This window comes from Octodon degus, unplaced genomic scaffold (assembly GCF_000260255.1).
Source record: "Octodon degus isolate 3935 unplaced genomic scaffold, OctDeg1.0 scaffold00008, whole genome shotgun sequence".
Taxonomy (NCBI): domain Eukaryota; kingdom Metazoa; phylum Chordata; class Mammalia; order Rodentia; family Octodontidae; genus Octodon; species Octodon degus.
Genome location: NW_004524584.1, coordinates 8,251,830 through 8,275,926, shown reverse-complemented (window position 1 = coordinate 8,275,926; position 24,097 = coordinate 8,251,830). Strand labels below are relative to the sequence as shown.

Sequence of the window (24,097 nt, the reverse complement as noted above, 5' to 3'; positions counted from 1 at the left end):
AGAGAAATTAAGTAATTCTCACCAGGTCATGCACCATCACTACTAGATGGTAGCCTGCTTTGTCTTCCCACATCTTCCCCTCACTGAGATCCCTTCCCCGGCTTTCCATGTGACCCAGTGACCTTAGGTTTTGTTGTGAGCCGGTAAGGAATAGCCATAACAAGAATATTTTGCTCGTATTCTATACAGTTACTATTATCAAAAGATCTAGTAATCTTTCTTTCAGTGAAAGAAAAGTTTTGTATTTATGAACACAATCAAAATGTATTTCTGCCTATTACATCCTAAAATAAATTATACTAGCTGTCCTTTTGCCTTCATTTTTATTTTTTATTTAAATTTATTTTAGCTAGAAATCAAACCCAGGACCTCATGCTTGCCAGGCAGGTGCCATGCTGCTGAGCTATATCCTCAGCCCCGCCTTCATTTTTAGAAAATATAAAAGAAAGCATATTGTTCCATTTCTTTTTAAGATGAAATTCATCCACTTTTTTCCCCACATAAGTTTGAATCTCTTTCTTCCTCTCTTACTGTCTCTTTTTCTCATTCCCTCTCCCTCTCTCTATCATATAATTGTGCTTTAACATGTTGATAATACTATTGTAAAAGTTGTATGTAATTGTAAACTACCTCAGACACCCTTTAAAGACAAAGCTATAAATTATAAACAGATTAATATTCAAGTTATACCCTTAAGAGTAATTTATAAGTTAAGTTTAGATAAGACACTAGATTTACCAAAAGGGCTATTTGGGAAATGGACCAAAAGCCTTATATTCATGGGAAGCAAAATAAAGAGGCACTCAGTGGGCTCCGGCTTGACCTGGTGCATCTCACGTTCTGCTACTCGGTGACAGTTGCTGATGCACGTGAGCACCTACTGTGTGCCAGGCACTGGGCCAAGGGCTCTCTTGCCTTGTCTAAGCCTTTGCAGCTAGCATATTTAGTACCATTTTTAGAAAGAAAAAAGCCAAGGACCCAACAAGCCAAGAACTAGCTCAGGGGAACCGGACTGGTCGGTTTGATCTTGGCTCACAGGACCCTGATGTCCTGATGTCTATATCCCCACCTGTGAAACAGCGGGCTGTGCTCCTCCCCAGACTTCCTCGCACACCATGATATGAGTCACTTTCCCTCCTCCCTAAGTAACATGATCCAAGCTCTGTAGAAACACTGTCCAGCCGCGCTCTCTCATTATCTTCCCTGTGGCACCCCAAAGCATGTTGGCCACCAGCTTAGTGAGCTTTGTGCTGGAAAGATGGAGAGCCAGTGCTGTGATTTGCCTTAGTCAGCCATTGGCCTGGATGGCTGGTCGTCATCATTCTTTGCCTGCAAAAATATTTTAAAGCTCAACTTAAATATAGCATATTCTCTTTACTTACAATAATTATGCTCTGTGACCACTCACTTAGCAAATACTGAACCATTTCTCATAAGAGAAATACAGGGTTAGGTTCCTATAAGCCTCAAACAATTTTGTCAGCTGATCGATACATACATTTGTTTTGCATGTGCTCTTGTTTAAAGACCTCTTGATTAATACACATTGTTGACTCATGATCATTGAACTCAGAGCCAGCAGTTCTGTAGCTTATGCTGAACAGAGCTTATCTGATGTGCATACAGTATTTTCTCTGCAAGGCGTGTCACAACCTCCTTGTGCTTAGGAACTTTAGTTAGCACTATGGTTAGGAGTCATTTTTAAAATATTTTGTTTATTTATTTGGTACAGGATCTCACTACACAGCTCAGACTCATAGTGATCCTCCTGTCTCAGCCTCCTCAGTGCTGGGATTATAGTTGTTTACTACCACAGCTAGTTTTGGTAGCTGGCAAGGCATGCCCAGGGTCCCGGGGGCTGGCACAGCATGTGGTACCAGCTTTTGAACTTGAGACCTTATGATTGCCAGGCAGGCCCTTATGCCACTGAGCTATCTTCCCCAGCCCTCACCTGGGTATCTTTTACTGTTTGACACAAATTTTTGCCATTCACATGTCTACAAAGTACCACAAAAGCTTTTATTTGGGTAACTATTGTAAATGAATTATTTTCTTGATTTCTATTTTGGAAAAGTCATGGTTAGTATATAGAAAAGCTACTGATTTTTGTGTGCTACAAAAATTAATAATTGCAACTGTACTGAATTCAAAACTGTTTTAGTGGACTCTTTAGGATTTTCTATATGTAGTTACGTCATCGACAGACAGTTTAGCCTCTTTCTGATTTAGATGCTTTTATTTTTCCCTCTTGCCTCATTATGCTAACAAGGACTCCAGCACGACATATTGAGCAGAAGTGGTGAGAGTGGGCATCCTTGTTTCTGATTTTAGAAAAAAGTCTTTCAGATTTTCCTTATTACATATGGTATTCACTGTAGACTTATCCTATAGAGCTTTTATTGGTTGAATTACATTCTTTGCATGCCTCTTATTGAGGGCTTTGTCATGATAAGTTGCTGTTTGTTGAATGCTTTTAATGAATGCTGTATATGGCTTTTAATCCTTAATTCTGGTCTCTGAGCATCACACTTATATATTTGTATGTGTTGAACTATCCTTGGGGCTCTAGGATAGGTCCTATATGAGCTTGAAGAGTGATCATTTTTAGGTGCTCCTGAATTTGATTTGCAAATATTTGTTGAGAATTTCTGTCTGTGTTTATCAAGGATATAGGCCTGCAGTTTTCTTTTCCTTTAGTGTTCTAACCTGCCTTGGGATCCCTGAGTGATGCTGGCTTTGTAAAATTATGTTGGAAGTTTTTCCTTTTCTTCAGTTTTTTGGAAGAGTTTAACAAGGATTGGTATTAGTTCTTCCTTAAATGTTCAGTGGAATTCACAAGTGAGGTCATCCTGGGCTTTTCATTCATGAGCGTTTTGCTTACTATGTACATCCGTTATTATTGATCTGTTCCAGTTTTTCTTCATGATTCATCTTGGTAAATTGTGTATGTCTAGGAATTTATCTTTTCTATTTAATTTATTGTGTTTGATTGTTCATAGTAGTCTCTTTGTATTTCTGTATGAATTGTATGTGTCTCTTCTTTCATTTCCAACTATAAGTTTTCTTTTTTTCTTGGTCTAGCTGAGGCTTAGCCAGTTTTGCTTATTTAAAAAAAAAAAAGTTTTATTCACTTTTTTGTTTTCTAATCTGTTTCATTTCTTTTTTAATCTTTGTTATTTCCTTCATATTACTAAATTTGCGGTTGGTTTGTTCTTTTTCTAGTGCCTTTTATTGTACCGTCATTTATTCGTGATCTTCCTTTTTGAGGTAGACATTTATTGCTATGAATTTCCTTTATTGTTATTAACACATGTTATACATATTAACATGCTCATTGTGCTATTTCCACTTGTGCATACATTATTCACTGATAAAAGCTGACCTCTCTTTTCCGTATCCACACCCATACACACAATTTCCAATTTCTAGTAGCCACCACCCTGCTTTCAATTCCATGTGGTGCTCTCTTTGTCTGGCTTATTTCACCTAACATGGTGTCCTCCAACTCCACCCACTTTGCTAAAAATGACAAAATTTCCTTCTTCTTTACGGTTGAATAATATTTTACAGTGTTTACGCACACATTTTATGAGTTCATCTATTAATGGACACCTAGGCTGATTTTATATCTTAACTATTGTGAATAATGTTACAGTAAACATGGTCACACAGTTATCTGTTATATATATATATATATATATTATATATATATATATTTAATATATATATCTCCAGAAATGGGATGACTGAATCATACAGTAGGTCTCTTCTTTAGCTGTTTGAGGAGCCCCCGTACTCTTCTCCGTAGCAGCTAGACTAATTTATATTCCATCAACACTGTACGATGGTACCTAAGATCAGGAACTTAATTCATTCCACAATTCTGGTTACAAACTGAACTGGCCAGAAACTGAATCAAAGTTCCCCATAAGGATCAGTGTAAATAAAATTAATCCACTGTGATCCCTAGGAAAGAACGTGGTTATGAACAAATTTTTGTGGCAAGCCAAATCAAAGTTTCCCATAAGTTCAGCATAAATAAGCTTAGTTATATTTTTTTAACAAAAATGGGAAACAAAGTACAGTACAGTGCAGGAGAGTACCCCTCCATAAGGGCGCTGGGGCGAGCTCCTTCAGGAGTTTCCTCTCTTCTTTGTCTCTTACCTGCAGTTTCAATTTTGGTGAAATGAGAGAAAATGTTGTCATTCATGACTCTGTTCATTACAGTTATGTTGGGGTGGTACTTCTTGAAATCTAGGACTTACTCAGTTTTTCCATAATGGATTTTATCCCATTACAAATAACTCAAGTTTATTCTTCTTTCTGGTAGTATGGAATGTAGATGGCAGTAGCATTTTGAATTATGCTGCTGTAAACATGGGTATTCACACTTTTTTCATGTATTTTTTGACCAATTGCATTTTTTCAGCTGAGAAATATCTATTCATTTTAGATGTCCAGTTTTAATTAGATCTTTAAATTTGAGGGATCTAATTTTTGGGATTCTTTATATATTCTAGATATAATTCCTTTGTCTGAGGAGTAGCTGGCAAAAAATTTTCCCTATTCTGTAGGTTGTCTCCACACTGTTGGTGGTTTCCTTTACTGTGCAGAGCTTATTATTCTTGACACTTCGTAAAACAATTCCGGAATTGTCTTTACTTGCATTATTGTGTCTGCCTTGATGTCCTCAATCAATTCAAAACATTTACTTTTCATGGTCATTTTGACTTTGAAGAAGTGCCAGGATTTGCACAATGCCAGATCCAGTAAAGAACGTAGATGAGGACACACTGTATATTTTGTGAGCCTACCTTTTTTATTGGATTGGCTCGGTAGCAGCACTCAGCATAATTTTGATCATACCTAAAAACTGTCCTGAAACAGGACTTCCAGAACTGCTACACAAAGTGGTAAGAATGATGGGATAACTAAGCTCAAAAGAAGGAAGACTGGGGGGGGGGGGAGGTAATGGCAATGGGGCAGTGTGTCTTAACGTAATAAATGTTTAAAATTTAAACAAGTATCATATATTTTTGATCATACCATATAAGGTGGTCTCAAAGGGTCCAAGGTTTGAAGTATAGGAGTGTCTATGCCCATGAGATGGAGTAAGCTAATTTTTCAGGATGTATTTGTGTTTACCGAACTAGGACCTCTCCAGGCCCCATAGTTTAAATCCGTATCATGTAGGCATGATCACTTACTAATTTTATTTACAGTCACTTTTTCTATCTGAAGAATGGAGAGTAGGGATATACCCTAATAACTGAAAATCTCTGTCTCCTAGTGGTAGTATAACAGGTAATTTGTACTTTTTGTTTATTCTTACATATATTTTCTGTTAATATTTTCTAAATACTCCATACCAGGTATATGTTTTGTAATCAAAAACTAATGTTATTTTAAATAATACAATTTCAAGTATGATGATGATTTCTGGTTCTTTTCTTGTTTCTTTTTGTGACCACCATTGTAGGAATAAAATTAGAAAAGAAATTTGTTATTTTTCCTGTTAAGCCTAGAGATTCTGAAGCGATTTGGGGAAACTTCTCAGCATTGCCAGGGCCAGTTACACTCTAACTATGCATGTGAGTTTCCTTCAGGGCAGTGTATGGCTTCAGGGTGTAACCAGTTGACCAGTGATAATTTTATAATGTAGACCATTGTAAATTAAACCATGTGTGGCATATCTAGCTCAAGACGTTCCCGCCCAAATGAAAGTATTTTAGGTTTTCCAACCATGCTCATGTTCAGTAGAAATCTTTCTGATTATAAATTCTGTTCCCCGGATGTAATAATTTTCTTCTCCTGTTTTCTTAGACAGAATCATGAATAAACTGGAGGGTAAGCAGGACCAGATGATACCATGAAGAGAAGTTTACAGGCCCTCTATTGCCAACTGTTAAGTAAGTTCATAATACATCTTCTCTCCTAGAATCTACCAGTGTTACTGCTTGCAAAGTGCCAGAAACATATTTTTGGGAAGACCAGGGTTGGGTCAGTAAAACAGAACAGTAAATTTTCTTTCTGCTTCGTCTGGATAAAGTACCAAGCATTAAGTCATTCTGAGGTGTTGGGCATCAGTTGTAATACGGGCTCCATTGTAATAATTCTAACATGATGTGTTGAGCATAGTTAATTTGAAAATGCCTGTGAAAATATTCTCGCTCTTGTTTTATGATAGAATACAGACAGGGTCTTCCAGCATGAACTTCTGTAGGTTTACTCATGGAGAAGAAACCATACATTGCATTTTGTCACATAAAACCGTACGACCTATGGATTGAGATGTTATAAAAGTTATGCTTAATTCTCAAATAATGAGTGCTTAAAATGTGATTTCTTGGTTTTGTGGTAAAAGAACAGGAGTTTATGACTTTCTACATGTTGCTAACATCATGATAGAAGATTCTGCCACAAAGCATCAGTGGCCATTTATTATCTATACAGCCTTCAGATTTGGAATTGTCACTGAACAAAAGTAAAAAGCAATGCTGATTGGTGGGTTTGATGTTCTTATTGACCCATTTGAAACAAGAATTGTCTACTCCAGGTCAAACCAAAGCTATGGATTTAGAAACTTGAAGTTTATTGTGTTTGTCTACCTGCTAAGATAAATGGAAAGCTATCTTTTTTTAAAATAAGCAGCACCTTGTTAACTTACAGAGAAAATAAAGTGAAGGAGATTGGTATGTAAATGACCATCGGTCAGCCCTTTCAGAGTAGTAATTCAGGTTGTATTTTTGTACCCCTGATGCAAAGCACTTTATCTACAGACAGCATTCTGAGTGTTTTAATTGACTCATTTCTTCTGCTGAATTCTAATCCCTGAAACACAGATCAAGTCAGGCTATTTCAGCCTAGTGGAAGGTCGCCAAGAATTGTGGGGACCCTCTTATGTTCTTTTTTCATGTGCTCCACAGGACTGTGGGTTTGTCGCCCTTTTTATCATGAGCTTGTTTGTTAGTGGAAAAGCTTTACAGATTGAAGAAGCAGTGTCAATCAAGGAATGATTAACTCTGCCTTGATGGAATAGGGGACATTCCATCAAGGATAAATGAAGTTTCATATATGCACATAGCAGGAGAGGCAGGCTTTGTAGTAAGAGAAACAAGAAATGATAAAACAGAATAGAAGATTGGGGAGGCAGCACAATGTTTGTTGAGATCACCTATGCAGATTGTGTACTCCAAAGTTTGTATAATGTTTTAAGATCATATACTATTTAAAGCCATTGGCTGCTGGGGAGATGACTCAGTAGAATAAAGGCATTGGGTGAGTTGCTATACAGTTCAGAGACAAGTTTTATCCTATGGCAGGGTCCATCCTCTAAAGTGAACAACTTTAAAAGGGAAGGTATTTCAAACATCAAAAGAGCTAAAAACAGATATAGACATCAACTATGTTTTAATTCCTCATTATTTGCAAAGCTTGCTGGGATATGCTTATAGCTCAGTGTAGGTATTTCTTTACTGGTTAGGAGTTAGTTAGCAACCTTCACTAAATCACCCTAAGTAGTGGCACACATACACAATATAGTAAGTGTCTCTTTGGTCGTCAGTTATTACGTTATGTTATATTAATGTTGTCTACAGTTCAATATTTTTGTCATATCCAAAACAGACTTGAAAACTAAAGAATCGATAGAAATATAATATACTATTTTAAGTAATTAGAAAGCCAGTTTTTTAATTTAGAAAAAAAAACACCTGACTATTCTGGTTATTCATTGCTGTTTGACAAATTAAAACTGTGTGGCTTAAACAGTAACAACCATATATTGTGCCCAGGAGTCTTCAGCTTGGGCAGGTCTTGGCAGACACCCCAGTCTCTGCAGCACAATGTCTAGGAGCTGGGCTGGAACAAGTCCAAGCAGCTGGGAATTGGAGCAGCTGGGGTGGCCTCTTGTGTCTCTTCCCAAGGCCTTCTGATAGCAGGCTGAAGCTTCCACACAGCATGCTGACCTCTGGGCAGCCACACTTCCTATATAGCGGCTTGCCACTGAGAGGCCAGACTGAGGGTCCCACAGCAGTATGATATTTAGTGAGCTTTTTATCACTGTAGGAAAATCCTTGAGGCAGTGCAATATCTTACCTACTTTTCTCCATGCTTATCCTATCCCTGGACGCCACCCAAGGACGTCACCATGGTACCCACCCAGGCCAGCTGTCCTACTATAACCCATTGTCTGTAGTTGTCTTGTGTTACATTTAGATGGAAGGCTGTTTGACAGAACTAATGAATGCCAAGGTGTGTTCATTGGTTAGGAAGAATTAAAGAACTCCTCCCTCCTTAATTCTCAGGGATATTTGCATTTTTAAAGAGATTAATTTTACCTTTTTAAAAAAGCACTATTTTTTTTTCAAAACACTATTTTTATATCATTTTAAACAGCCACATTACAGCAGTTTAAATAGGCAGCCATCCCAAGGCTTATCCATTTGGAGCGGTCCCAGCTCATCTCTTATTTTGGCTCATTTCTTGCCTCTTGGTCCATCTAACACCAGCAATCATCTTATGCTTTATATGTACTCATCTCACCCCCATTTGGAATTCCCAACCCTGGGTACCTCAAGTCATGTTTAACTTGCTTTCTGCCCCATCCTGGGTACATTTCCATATCAGTTCCTGCTGACTCTATTTAGTTCTTTGCTCCCAATTATCTCTGGACAGGGCTCCCTATGGTCTTCCCTGTTGTCCTGGTGAACCAGCTGTCCTTTCATAAGCCACACATTAAAGACATTTGTAAAAGTTTTAAACAGTGGCACTTTGTTTCAGTACTGGGAATTGAACTTAAAAGCCTCAAGCGTGCTAAGCAAATGCTGTCCCATTGAGCCATGTCTCCACACCCACCCCTCCATGTGGTTTTATACACAGGGTCTCCGTGAGTTATCCAGTCTGGCTTCAAACTTGTGATCCTTCTGCCTCAGCCTCCCAAGTAGCTGAGATCATAGGTGTGTACCAACACACCTGGCATTCCACTCATTTTTATCAGAAAATTATAGTTATTTTTCAAAAGACATGCTATTAACATGGATTGGGTTTGTTTTTATTTTTAATGAAATACTTTTTTGTTTGTCTGTTTCCAAGCTTTATGATCCAAATAGCAGTATTTTGGAGTACTCAATAAAATTTAAGAAAATGAAAGAGTTACAAAATGTTTGAAAACTACTGACATAAAGGAATTTTTTTTAATTCCTTAGAAAAGCATTTAAATTAACAGTCTTGTGCCCCCACTTTCCACTCCTCTCTCATCTCTTTCTCATTTTCACACACACACACACACACACACACACACACACCTTCACCTCCACCTCCGCCTATTCCAGCCATCATAGGTGACATTAGATCCCCTCATGAAATATTTGGCTCTGAGTAAGCATGTGCTTGCTTTCTTTTCCTCAGATTTCATATAGTCCATATGGAGGCTTGGGACTCTGTTTCATCATTTATCCCTCTTTCTCTAGCCTAACGAAGAGCTTGACTCTAAATGGGATTCAATAGTTGTTTATCTTAATGTTCTTTCCTTCTTTCTTTCTGTATTTAGTACAGCAGCTACAGGGTCTCACTATACAGCTCGGACTTGTAGTGATCCGCCTGTGTTCAGCCTCCCAAGTGCTGGGATTACAGGTGTGCACCACCATGCCCAGTCTCAATCACCATGTCAGCATGCCCCAGTGGCGGGGCCAGCATGGCAAGTCTGGGGACCAAACCCCAGCCCCTGTACCTGCTTGGAGGCTCTTTAATCCACTGAGTTATTTGGCTGGCCCTAATGTGCCATATTTCATCAACTCTAAGACATCATTTTGGTGTCCTGGTGTCCCTGCCAAGTTTTTAGTATCCTAAGTAAAGAATTGGACAAGACACGAAAAAAGGCAGTGAGGTTTTACATTTATTCAAGCTAGGAAGAGAAGAGCATCATGCAGAGTAAGAAGGGGCCACTGAGAGAATCTCACAGAGGCCATAGGTAAATGATAGGAGTCTTGTATTTCTCATTCTTCAGCCTTCCAACAGATCTAGACCATTCTATCAAAAATCTGCTTGATTTCACACCAGAAGTGAAGATATTACTTTGTGATTGGTCACAGGTGCATGGCCTGGAAACTGTGTTCTGAACAAGTCTTGTATCTCTGGGATTGACAGGTCATACGAATTTGCTCCGCCCATTTGCCCCACCCTAATCTTCTCTCTCAGTAAGATACTCTTATCTTATAAGAACTTCTAAGAAAGAAAAATGTTGCTTATATTATCACACACCACTGGGCACATCTTACAGTATGGAAACACATGAATGGATAAAATACACAATTGATGCCTGGGTCGTGGCTGGATGGGTGACATAGCCCCATGTCTGTTCCACTAAATTCTCTATGAGGACCAAGACTCAGCAAATCCTTTTGTGTTCCCGACTTCCACCTCAGGTGGGTCCCATGAAAGACTCTTTCCTTTGGAAGCTGAAGACAAATCAGAGAAGCTAACCATCATTAACTGAAGTTGGTTCCTGTATTCTCTCTCCAGGGTTTGTTTCTCCTGATAAGTGAGAGGAAATGTTCTGTAAAATTAAATAGGAGTTAGCACTCAAAGACCAATCGCCTTCCTGTAGATGAATAGCAAACTCACTGAGAGAAAAATTAGTGAAACACCACCTTTCACAGTAGCATCCAAAAAATGAAATATCTAGGAATCAATGTAAGGATGTAAAAGATATCTACATTGAAAATATAGCACTCTCAAAACGCAAATTGAAGCTGATATTAAAAAATAGAAAGATATCCTTTGCTCTTAGAAAGAACCAAAAATAGTGAAAAATGGCCATATTTCCAAAACTGTTACACAGATGTAATGCAAGTCCAATCAAAATTCAAATAATATATGTCACAGAATTAGAGAAAACTATCCTAAAATTCATTTGAAATTAGAAGAGACCTAGAATATCAAAGGCATTTCTAGGCAGCAAAGGCAAGGCAGGAGTCATCACAATCCCTGACTTGAAATTATCCTATAAAACTACTGTGATATAAACAGCAAGATACTGGCAAAAACTAAACAGACCTGAAGATCAGTGAACAGACTAGAAGATGCAGAACCAACTCCAGATGTGCTCAGCTACCTGATCTTTAACAGAGGTGCCAGACACATTCACTGGAAAAAGATACCCTCTTTCATAAATGCTGCTGGACCTTGGACATGGTAACATACACCTATAATTCCAACACTGAAGAGGCTGAGGCAGGAGGATAGTTGTGAGTTCAAGACCAGCCTGGGCTGCAAAGTGAGCTCAAGGCCAGCCTGAACTGCATAGCAAGACCCTGTCTCAAAAAGGAAAAAAAAATGGTGCTGGAAAAACTGGCTCTGCACAGGCCATAGACTAAAATTGGACCCATATCTTTCACCATGCAATAAACTAAATTAGAAATGGATTGAAAATCTAAATATCAAGACCAAAACATTAAATCTTCTGGATGATAGAATAGGTAAAACTCTTGAAGACATTGGTGTAGGTAGAGACTTTATGAATCCAATCACATAGACATTATCACAAAGTGTCACAAGTGGGCTCTCAGGTAATTAAAAAGCTTTTTTCACACCAATATAGTGATGAGACAACCCACAGTGTGGGGTAAAAATGTTGCCAGCTGTTCCTCAGACAAAAGATTACTATCAAGAATGTAAAAAGAACTCAAAAAAGTCAGACCTCCCAAATTCTAAGACTCAGTCCAAAAATGGGCATCTGAGATGAATATACACTTCTCAGATGAAGAAATAGAAACAGCAAATAAGTACATGAGAGAATGTTCAACATCACTGGTCATTCAAGAGATTCAAATTAAAACAACACTGAGATTCCATCTCCCCAGAAAAAAATGGCAATTATCAAGAAATCAATATTAAATGCTGGAGGGGCTGTAGGGAAAAAGGGATCTTTCTCCACTTTTGGTGGGAGTGTAGACTGGTATAACGATTGGGAAGATCAGTGTGAGATTTTCAAAAACCTAGGATTAGTGGTCCCATTTGACCCAGCTATTCTTCTCCTGAATATTTTCCCAGAAGAATTAAAAACATCATACCACTGTAATATATGTACACCCATGTTTATAGCACCTCTTTGTAATAGCTAGATCTTGGAAACAACCCAAATGCCTGTCACCTGAGGAATGAATTGAAAAAAGATGTAGTCTTTTTACATAACGGAATATCACTCAGCCATAAAGAAGGATAAACTGGAGACTTTTATAGGTAAAGGGATGCAACTCAAGACCATACTCCTACGTGAAATAAACCAGATGCACATATGTAAGTAGCATAGTCCCCCTAGTATGAGAAGCTAAGAGTAAATAAGTTCCAAAAATGTACAGTAGATATTGTAAAATGGGAAGAAACTTCAAAAGGAAAAGGAAACAGGATTAGGGAAAGGGAGAAAAGAAGAAAAGAAAGGGAAAAGTAAAAGGTAATATATATTATATATGTATATATAATGTGTGTGTGTATATATATATATACTAGTTTCTCTTAGTTCATTGAAAAGATCGGCTTGTGTTAATATTGTCTAGACAATTAAATGCTGATATTTTGTACTCTGAGTAACTAATTTAAAGATAACAATATGCAGTGTATTAACCATTGTTACCCTCCTATCATATTGTTTCGGAGTTTTTTTCTTTAAAATTAAAAAAAAAAAAAATTCCGGGCATGGTGGCACAGGTCTGTAATCCCAGTGCTGGGGAGGCTGAAAACAGGAGGATCACTACGAGTCCAAGCTGTGTAGTGAGACCCTGTACCAAATACATTTAAAAAAAAAAAAAAAATTGACACTAAAAAAAAAAAAAAAAAAAAGATTACATAGAAACACTTGATACAAATTGTAGCTGACATGGTATTTAGGTCCAAGTCGATGTTGACTCCAGAAATTTATGCTTTTTAAGGTGTTACAGACATTCAGAAAAATTCTGTGATTCTTTGGACTGAGGGGCATTTCCCAGGATGAGGAGATACGGGAGCTTCAGCCTTCTCCATGTGCCCATCATCTACCGTATAGGAAAGTGAGAAAGCACAATATGGCTACCCTTCGGTTCAGGCTATGGGGCAATGATTTTTTGGTAGACATTAAGCCCAATTCAGCAAAATTGCAGTGTAAATAACTGATCTAATAGTTGATCTCAGTGTAAATAACTGATGCAGCCAAGGTCAGTGCTGGCTGGTGTAAATAACTTACATAACCAGGGTCATTGTGGCACAGGTCCACTGTTGTGTACTTTGGTGTAATGTAGGCTAAGCAGCCAAGGACTGCTGTGAGCGGGGAGTCCAGTGGCCAGGCACTGCTGTGAGCATGAGCAGACTGAGGCCTGAGCACTGTCGCTAGTCTACAAGGTCTGAGGCCACAAGCTGGCCAAACAGATGGACTCTGGCTAAGCAGCTGAATAAAAGATGTGTAACCTGGTCCACAGTTCCGTGTCTCTTTGCACTGCCTGAATCTCAGATGAACCTCGCTGGTCTGAACTGGTGATGAGACACATCCCTCCTCCTGTGAAAGTACGTTGTCATGCTTTGGCTTTTACACAATCTGGTTGCAAACACCATGGAGAATACAACGTGGCAACTATGGCTATGGCTCTGAATTCTTGATCAAGACTGCTTGATTCAAAGCCTAACCTTTTCAAATAACTTTTACCTATTTCCATACAATACATACCAATTTGACTATGCCTCCACTGCCAAATGGCTGTTGGGCTAACTATCCATGCGTCTTAGAAATTTATCACTCTTGAGGCCACTAAAGACTCAGTGCTTTAGAGAAAATGAGACAGCATGGTCTACCTAGTAGCAAAGACCAACTCATCAGCCTATAATTATAGTAATGAAACATTGGTCATACGCTGGTATTTTGCACATGGCAGGCATCCTTTTCATAGATTCTACAGTTGGGTGTATTAGACTGAATTAATCTGATAGGCTTTGATGAGAATTTTTCAAACCTAACTTAAGTCAGAATCACCTGAAAAGCTTTTAACAAATCCCTTTGCCCTATTCCAACCCCAGTCAATTGAAACAGAATCTTTGGGCATTAGGCCAGGATATCTGGTAATTATGATGTGCAACTGGAGCTGAGACCTACTGACTTGTACCGTGCTTAAATTTTAGCATGCAGTAGAATCACCAAGGGGCTTCTTTAAAAACTGACTCCTGGGTCCTCTCCCAGAATTTCTGATAGTGGGTCTGGGATGAGGCCAGGAATTTATATTTCTGGATCTCTAGTGATGCTAAACACTACTCCAGAAACTACTCTTTGAGAATGATTGTCTTAGACTTATGAAAGGCTGTCCTGGAACAAGGGATGCTTTCAGCCTCCCTGAATGATGGGCTGCAAGGTGGAGAGGTACAAGAGTACAGGCAGGATCAGTTAGGAAGGAGAGAAGGTACTGGGAAAGGAGGCAGCAGAATCATTCACAAGTGGTGTGGAATTGGGAATATTAGCGCTTAAATTTCCTGTTACTCTGCAGGGCACACTGGTGAGTTAGTTTTCACTTTATTTTCAGGATGAGAACACATATGGGGCAGTCTGAGGTAATAAAACAGAGGTAAAAGATAAGAATAACTATTAGCCCAGATTATTAATCACATTTTAGGACTTGATTTTATAAAACTATCTCTTCCTCACTTTGTGCTAGGTAAGATTATTTAGTGTGCAGAATTTTGTTTTGTTTTTTAAGATCAAAAACTGAAGGCTAGATCCCCCACCACCACTATTATGAAAAGATGTGCAAATGTTCTCTAGAAAGAGCAGGGCTCATAGCTGTGAGGGAAGGTCATTCATGCAGAAGACATGAGGTAACACTTTGAAATGTCTTGGGCCAGGAAATTTAGGCAAAGGTGTCCCCAAAGGTGTCATGTTGCTTTAATGGTTTTTGCACTGTATGTTGGGATTTTGCATTTGTGTAAGTCAACAGTTCTGTTACAGGTAAAGCAAAGCTTTAATAAGACATTCTTATCATAAGCAATGCCAGTAAAGACTGAAGAATAATGTATTTTAAGAAATTCAATTTTATGAGTTTGAGTACATTCCATTACACGGTTGGCAGGAAGTGTTGATGAGGGAAGCTATGCTCACACTTAAGAGAGCTGTTCACTTATACAAGTCTAAATATTAACTCTTAATAAGTAAATCCAATTTTCCATATGAAAGTGCCTCTGCTGAAATGTATGGTGGGCAGGAATGTAAGTGTGGGACTTGAAGGCTGTGCTTTGAACTCGTCTCGATTCTGTGACTCATTCTGTGACTGTGCAGAGGGGTTCTGCTCCCAGCGCGGCCTCGCCACCCTCAGCTGCAGCGTGCGTGTAGTGAGAGTGTGTCTGCCACGAGGACTGCGAGAGTAAAGTAAGATAGCTGTGAAAACGTTTGATATGCAAAAGGCCTTCCGAATATGGGTGGGTGCTTTAATTCTGTCTTTAACTTATTTCTTGTTTGGTTAGTTTTTGTCCTCGCTGTATAGGTGAGCCTGGCCCCAAACTGAAGTGATCCTCCTGCCTCTGCCTCCCATGTGCTGGGATTTACAGGCATGTGCCAGGACTGTCAGCAAAGCAACTCTTATTGCTTGCTTGCTTGCTTACTTACTTGCTTGTCTGTGTGAGCCAAAGTCTTGCTGTGCAGTTCAGGCTGGGACTCACTGTGCAGCCCAGGCTGGCCTCAGGCTCACAGTAATCCTCCCACCTCATCCTCCTGAGTGCTGAGACTATAGGTGTGCCCCACCGCACCTGGCTCTTATTTTTAAAATAAGGAAAAATATGAACATTAATCTAAATGTTCTTACGAAAGTGCCAGTTCAGTTAGAAAGCACATTAATACACATAAAATTCACTAATTAATCTGTTCTTAACAGTGTATTATCTGTCTGGCAGGATCTAGTAAAATTCTGGGAGACTTTTTGAATAAGAGAAGGTTAAACAGAAATTTTTTTTAAGTGAAAAGGATTTTTTTCAGCAGCTCTATTTTACCTTTGCAGTAGGTCTTCTGTGGAAGTTTTCTGAACTGTTTATTCATTGCATTTACAAATATGGTGGACACTGGAGAGTCTTAAAGCTACAACAGAAAAGGCATCAAGACCAGGATTTGGTATCCTTTCTGTATCTTAACTCATTTTCTCTTGTTTTGTTTGTTCCCTTCCCTTTCCCTGGATGATGCCCATCTGCTGGCTTGTTCTTCTCATTGCTCCTCCCCACAGAAGGGTTTTTTTTTTTTTTTTTCGTATTTTAGGAAGGGTCTATAGGGTGTTCAGGGTCTCACTGCTAGATCAGACTCATAGTGATCTGCCTATTTAGAACCTCCCAAGAGCTGGGATTACAGGCCCGCACCACCATGCCCAGTCTGCCCACAGAAGTTTTTGAGCCTCCTTCCTCCCAGTGAGAAATCCTTTATATGCTGCAAGGCTCCTAACTGCAGGTGAATGTCTTGCTTTGCTCTGGCTGTAGCTGGCCTCGCCACTCATTTCTTCCGTCATCTTCATTGCTTCCCCTTCCATAATGTGAGCACATGTATTGCTTTCCTGTGGCTGATGTAGCATACTACAGTAAATTGTTGACTTAAGAACATTTGACTTGCTAACTTTCACAGATACAATTGGACTTTACATTACTATACTGCAAACCAGGTAGCTTAGTGTAGCAGAATTTATTTCTCTTAGTTCTTTTTTTTTTCTAAGAGCAGAATATTTATTAGGGGAAAGAAAACTTCCGTCCAAGAGAGATACAGAAGGGGGACCCAAGCAGGTTGCCCCTTCTCTTAGTTCTTGAGCCTAGAGGCCAGATCAAAGTAATGAAAGGTCAAGATCCTTTTAACCCTGTAAGGGAAAATACTTCCTTTGTCTCCTCCTTTCTGAAAGCTCTAAGTGTCCCTTCCTTTGTAGATGCATGACTCCAATTCTTAACCTCCATACTGACACAGCCACCTCCTCTTTTCCATATCTGTCTCTTACAAGGGCATTTGTCATTCAATTTAAAGCTCCTTGGGTAATCCAGCATGATCTCATCTCAACATCTTTAGCTTAAGTCTCTCTGTAAAACTCTCCCAAATTATATCACCTTCACAGATTTGAGAACTAAGATGTGGACACAGCTTTGGGGAGGCGATCAGCTGACTAACTGCAGTGTGACATTGCTGTCCTTTATGGAGGTATTAGAACAAGAGCTTAGCACAGTACCCAGTTTAGAGTAGGTGCTCAGTGAGTAATTGGTTAAGGGTCAAGAGTCCAGCTTTTTGAAGAAGTTTGACCATAAAGTGAGGAGGGCAAGAGAGGGCTGGTGGAGATAGGTAACTAAGTGTTTTTAAAATTAATGACTTAATGTGGTCTAAAAGCTCCCAGGAATGGTCCTCAGGGACTAAGTGCTGTTAGGACATGAGCTTTAGTGGACATACGATTCATATTGATAGTGAGCCCCAGTACGGGAATAGCTGTGCCCACAGGTGCCTAGTGCACAGGATCTGTTTTCTCTTTTTAGCAACAGTGCCTGTCCTGTGCCATGTTGGATGAGAAGAAACAGGAGTGAGACTCCCCTATCCTATGCCAGTGAGTTTTTTTTAATACCAGGCATATGTGCTTTTGTGATTCCCTGAGATGGTCTCTCAAAGTCATGTGAGGTTCTTCCCCCAGGGCAGAGCTCAGGCTCTGTGTTAGGATGTTATTACAGAAATTATAGCAAACTAGATGGAAAATGCTTTGCACCAGGTAGTTGCAAGGCAACTTTTATTAGGTCAGTGGTCTGATGCAAGTTCACTTCTCCAAAAACATCAGCACTGGATTAAAGTAAAACAGTAATTTATATACTTTTTGTAAGCAGGAACTACAGAGTTCATAACAGGTTAGTCTATAATTGGCTAATACATTTAGTCATATATTGTCAGGCAGAAGTATCCAAGACAGGATTAATTGGTGGAAGCAATTTATTATAAAGCAAGTCTAGGTCCCAGGCAAGCAGGCAAGATTTAACATCACCTTGACAAGGCTAGTATCCACCTTGAAGCAGACTAAAAAACAATATTCGTGTTAGCTATTGTGTGGGTGGTTAGATAGAGCTGAGTCCATTATCTCTGAGCTGCAGCTGTGTGGTCAAGGCCAGCTCAGTCTGATGGCCCAATTATGAAGCTCTAGTTTTAAATTTTCCCCACTATAGTGTGAGGATGGCTAATAAAACAATAACTAAGAAGAAAGCCTCAGGACCCTTGGAGATTTAAAAAAAAAAAAAAAAAAAAAGGTTTGTAACAGTTCACTTTGAAATGCCTGGTCACTGGCACTTGAATCCAATTCTGAGGGATAAATGCTCTTCTGTGCTGCCACCATTCTAGAACATGGTGTGGTGACCATTGCCATAGTGGAGCATAGTGTTTTGTGGCTTTCCACTCAAAGCAGAGGCTTTCACTTTTGCAGCTTTGAAGCTGTGAAGGGTGGAAATTGACTGTTTCTTATGCTGTTGTCAGGCCAGCATTTATATTTTCCTGTTTCGTCTCGCAAAGATCTAAGCCCTTCCTTTACACTTCACAGTTTTACTAGTGCTTCCTTTCTGGCCAAACTCAAAACATTTTAAGTCATCTTAATGAGTACTTTGCTCTTGATTTTCAGAATAAATCTGGCTAAAAGCCTCCATCAATAGCCATGCCACTTCCTCAGCATTTGACTGACTGCCTTGAAATTTCTTCTGCTGGATTAATTAGTTCACTGCCCCTAATCTTAGTCTCAGGAAAATTCTCTGGACATGAACAAAATGTAGGCAAACTTTCTGCCAAGCTATCATACACATCATCTGGAGTCTAGTAGCCAGTACACTTCTTCCTAGCAGAAATCTCCTGATCCTTGTCTTCACCAGTTTTCTGAGCTCTGACCAGAAGTGCCACTCTTTCAGGTGACATCTCCAAACCTTTCCAAACTGTTCCCACAAGCCATTCCCAAAGGCTCTTGAACCACATGTCAGGTGTAGTCACAGTAACAACCCCACTCCTGATACCAAATTCTGAGTTGGTTGCTTTTCTCTTGCTGCTCAGACAAAATACCTGAGGCCCACAATTAAGGAAGAAAAATTCTATTTAGCTCACAGTTTGTAGAGGTTTCAGTACATAATCAGCTGGCTCCAAAACAAGATGGCATGGGAGAGGGGCAACAGTTCGTGGCAGTGGAAGATAGTAAAAGCAACAAGAGCAAAAAAGGAGAGAACAAGTATCTTTTCTCTTTTCCTCCCTTATATTGTGTGTAGGCTACCTGCCTTCAGCTGCATATGGAACTCACACCATCTCTGCCTTCCTCTTGCACAGACTCAACATATTTGCTAAGTGAGGACCCTGCCCCTCTGCTGAGTGACGTAGTTAAACTTCTAAACTTCAAGTTGGCACAGTGAATATATCCTGGAGCAGTAGGGCATGTCCTCTACACACTGGGATATAGAACTGCCGCATTACTTAAGTAAGCTTTTAGCCTTCTCAAGTTGACATAGTATATCAACCATTACAAGCAGCAATTAAGAAGAGAGCCTCACGAAACTCTGAGATGAAAACCTCATAGCAATTAACTTTAAAATGCCTTGGTTAGGTGGAAAGATGCGGGTACACACTTTCCCCAACAGTCAGAGAAACAAGGGAATGTTACACCAGCCACTATGCACTGCATCCCTGTTACAGTAGATTAATGACGGGAGAAGGGTGGGACCTCTAGAGTGAGGCACAAGTGCAGAGGTGGTAATTATTAAGATTCCAGCTGCTGGCCCGGGGTCATTATGAGGTACAAACAACCCCAAAGACTAAGAGACTGCTATCTTGAAAGGAAGCTATCTCAGTTACTCTTCTCTTATTGCTAGGACAAATACCTGACACCCAAATTGAAGGAAGGAAAGGTTTGTTTAGCTCACAGTCAGTGGAGGTTTCAGTCCATACTTAGCTGGCTCCAAGGTAGAGCAGAGAGCAACCCTTGGTGGAGGAGGCAGAAAAGCAGAGAGCAAAAGGGAGTGGCAGGAGCTCAGGCAGCTACCTAGCCTCTCTCCACTCCTTATATTGTAATGCAAATTACCTGCCCAGGGCAGGTGCAGCATCCTCATCCACAACAATCAATCACAAACTCCAGAGGCCACCCCTTTGGGAGGACAACTAGACACAAACCATAACAGAAGCTGGTGCATGGGCAGCTTTCTTGTCTGAGCATTTGCAGTCACATCCACGCAGCTCTCCACAATGTAGGGGCATTTCCTGAACAAGGGATAGGAAGCTCAAGTACAACCCATTATTTTATTGGTATGTTATACTTGTTTTGACCTGTAGAAGTAAAAAGTAATAGAACTACATAATAAAAAATAACTTAAACAGCCCAATTGTAGAAACATTATAGGGAAAAATGTCCCATATCTCTCCAAAAATTTACCTGATGTCAGGATATTTATTCCTCTTTTGGCCAGTAACATAGGTTGGGTAGTTCCCTAGAAGCAGATCTGAGTCTAGACATAAGCAGTACTGCAGAGTGACTTACTTGGAAATATTCCCACGAATGACCTGTAGGGGCAAGGAGGTATGAACTTGAAAGGGGCAGGGGGCCCACCAGGGATTAGGCATCAAGCAGAATTCCACAGAAACTGACTCTGGCCCCTTCTCTTGTGAGCTCCAGTAACAAGACCAGTCTCACCTTGAGCTTGTCCTCATAGTGGGTAGATAGTGGGAGTTTTACATTATTGATCTATTTGTCCCTGTTCGAGGGAACTGAGGGTGTGCTGGGCACTATTAGTGACTCCCTTGCTGACACATATAATATATTTGGCATATGAAAAACATAGGGAAGAGTACCATACATACTAGACCATTATTCTCCTCTTACTAATCACCTCCTCCATATTTTTTTCCTCCAAGTTATCTGAATATAAAGTGAAATGTCCTATCTCTATTACTAGAATCTTGCTCTCTACATTATATTCCATATTACAAATTCACATTCTCCTCGCTACTCTGAATCCCTGTTCTGAGTCTCCGTTGAGAGTTAGGCTAGAGGTGCCTGGGAAGGGTTGATTAAAAGCAGTCTGTCACTTGCCCCTTGATTAGATATGTAATAGAGATTCCCAGTGGATGTATTCCCATAGCTTCTCTTGTGCATTATTGAATTATACTGGCAAATTAATGTGGCCAGTATTTTTTTTTCTTTTTCTGAACAAGTAGTTCTTTTTTTTTTCTTTTCAAAGTTTTATTGATAAACATATAGCAATGAGACAGTTTCAAATCAAATCGAAAGTACAGTTTCAACAAATAATACACTGCATATATTCTTCTTAGTGGTTAATTGCTGTACAAGATGCAGACTTGTGTTCCTACTTACAAACACCATTAGAAAAAATCATTCTATTCATTAAGAGAATGCAACTATATATCTATCCCAACCACTTTGAATACACAGATACAAAATGGACATTCATAGTTATACCCCAATTTTTTTTTAAGTTCCATTGTTGAATATTATAGGTGTGTAAACTCAGCAAAATATTCTAAAAGAGTACAGAAGCCCATAATAGCATTGGGTCTTCTGTTTAATTGGCAATGTCAGAAATTATTGACGTGAGTCCCCCACAGCTCAACATAACAACATGGCTTTACTTCCTATATTTCATCTTCATACTTTTCTACTGGATGGTTAAGACCAAGGTAAAGCAGAACCTATGCAACAAGAGTTGTAGCTTTTTGGTTTGAGAAGGTCAGTGAAATGCCCTCAGGATTTATCCTGAGATCCTGTACCTCAGATTGTAGAACCTTTGTCAGTGCAGCCATGTGGATGAGTCACTGAACAAGTAGTTCTAATAGACGTGGTTTCCTTCATAGAATCTTCCTATAGATGGAACCTTGGCAGAATTATTACCAATCTCAGAATTCAGATTTTTCCCCAGTCAATACATGCTTCAAAATTAGAAAGTTCTAAAAACTAGAAATAACTTACAGATGTCTTCCAAGAGAATGGTAGTATAATTTAAAGGAAGAAGAGTGATCTCTGAGCGGGCTAGCTATACGTTCTTATGAGGAATCCGGCCCTGTTGTAGAGAAAAACATTCTTATATTTATAAGAGGGAATGTAGAAAATTACTCTCCAATATGGTGTGAGAATGAATTATCTAGATGTCAGATAACATTAATTTTCTTAATAAAAAAGGAAAGATGGAAAGAGGAAAAGGAAGCATCAGACAAACAGTTGCTAAATCATAAAAAAGAGCAGAGGTCAGGATGTTTCCATATGCTTCCTCTTCCATTTTATAGGACAGGATTTTTATTCCATAGACTACATAGAGAAGTCATAAAATCGTATGCTTTCAGAGCTGAAAAGAATATCCTTTAGTAATTGCCACTGCATTTAACAATGAAGAAGTGGCTGCCATCCTAAGTAGATAACACATATGGCCAAGATGTAAGCCAAGCTGAAGTCAGTGAAGGGTTAGACAGGTGTAGACAAGCCCTAGTCAGTCTACCTGCCACATGTTCTCTCCACCTGCCCTTGGGGCTTGCACTCTGTTACATTATTGCTTCTCTTTCCTAGAGTACTTCAGTCTCTCCTTGTGGCCGGTTGTTCCTCCCCGCTGGGCAAACCTGGCTCGTGCTATTCAGATCACAGCCTCACAGCTTCCTTGCTGCAGTTTCCCTCCCACCCAGCACTGCACGTCACCCACTCTCTGCATCAAGTTTCCCTAGTTGAAGCTCTACACAGCACACAGGGTTATCTGATGTTTTTCTTGGCACTTTATCTGTTTATTGCCTACATTTGTTAGCTAAGTGTCAGCACATAGAGCAAAATTGGGGGGGGTGGACAGACAGACAGAATGAGTGAGTGAGTGAGTGAGTGAATGAATGAATGAATGAATGAATGATATAGTTCAGTATGAAGGCCCTGGGTCAGTCCCTGTACCACACACACACACACACACACACACACACACACACACACACACACAAAAATGCCTGGCAACAAAAGACATTAAAGCAGGATTAACTGGACAGAGGAAGCGAGGGAAGATCGTGGTCCACACTGTCAGGTGAAACTGCTGGAAAGAGTTAGAATCATGCCCTGGGCCAGTGCTGTTTGGTAGACAAGCCGTATAGGTAGTTTTCAATTTCCTAATGCCAACATTCAAAAAAGTGCAAAGAATTGAGCGAAGTAAACGTAAGGAATTCATTCTATTTAGCCCAGTGTACCCAAAATGTTTCAGTATGTAACCAGTATAAAAATGATTAGTGAGTTATTTTGCTTTGTTTTCTTTTCAGACCAGGCCTTTAAAATATTATGTAAAATTAGCACTTATAGCCCATCTTAATTTAGACACTAAATCTTTGTCAGATCTTCAGATTTCATAAGCTGAATTATGAGTTTCTTAAATTTAAGTTGGTTAAAAATAGGTAAAATTTAAAATTGAGTTCCTCAGTTATGCTAGCTGCATTTCAGGTGCACAGTGCCACTGTAGCCAGTGGTCTATCAGTTGCATCAACCTATTGGTTTTGAAGTTCCTTAGCACCCTGCCCTGATCAGCCCTGTGGGACAGAGCCTGGCATGTGGGGACAGAGGCAGGACCACTGGACCCTGAGCTGGGAATAAATAGCTGCACCTCTAGCCCATCGACCTCTTGGCCTTCATGTTATGAGCAGAGTTGGAGGATCCTTTTATGATCCTGGGAGCTAAGATACTTGATTCTGATATGTTCTTCAAAAGGGAGGGTCAGAGTCTCATAGCACCTGCATCTATCACAGAGTCCAGGGCTGATAGAATACACAGTGCTCATAAGCAGACACCTCAGGAAGCTCTGCCCAGGACTTAGCAAACAGAATCACACAGAGCAGAGGCCCTGCACCACAGAAAGTCATGCCTGCCTCTCATGCCCACCCACTCATCTGCCCAGGCCGTGACAGCTTATCTGCACAGGAAAGCTGGCTTGCTGAGATCACTCCCAAAACCCTGAATGAAGGAAGAGCATTCTTGAAAAGGGGCTTGAAATCCTCAGCCCTTCGGAAGACTGTCTTGTCCTGGATACCAGGCTGTGAGCTGATCCTACCAGCAGCTCTGAAACAATTGTTTCTTGATGTATGTGTCCTTTGAGAGAAGAACAAGGG

General features: G+C 39.7%; 1 protein-coding gene across 8 annotated transcripts in view; it reads left to right on the top strand.

Annotated features, from left to right (window-relative positions):
- Tmem108 (transmembrane protein 108) overlaps positions 1 to 24,097 on the top strand; it is a 352,139-nt gene that overhangs the window by 168,080 nt on the left and 159,962 nt on the right. For 6 of the 8 annotated variants that reach the window (XM_023706956.1, XM_023706946.1, XM_023706964.1 and 3 more), the window contains one exon: positions 5,824 to 5,909. In XM_023706956.1, the coding sequence (XP_023562724.1) occupies positions 5,870 to 5,909 (40 nt within the window). In that variant the 5' untranslated portion in view covers positions 5,824 to 5,869. The remainder of the gene's footprint in view (positions 1 to 5,823; positions 5,910 to 24,097) is intronic. The other 2 variants (XM_023706966.1, XM_023706953.1) reach the window with 1 other exon arrangement.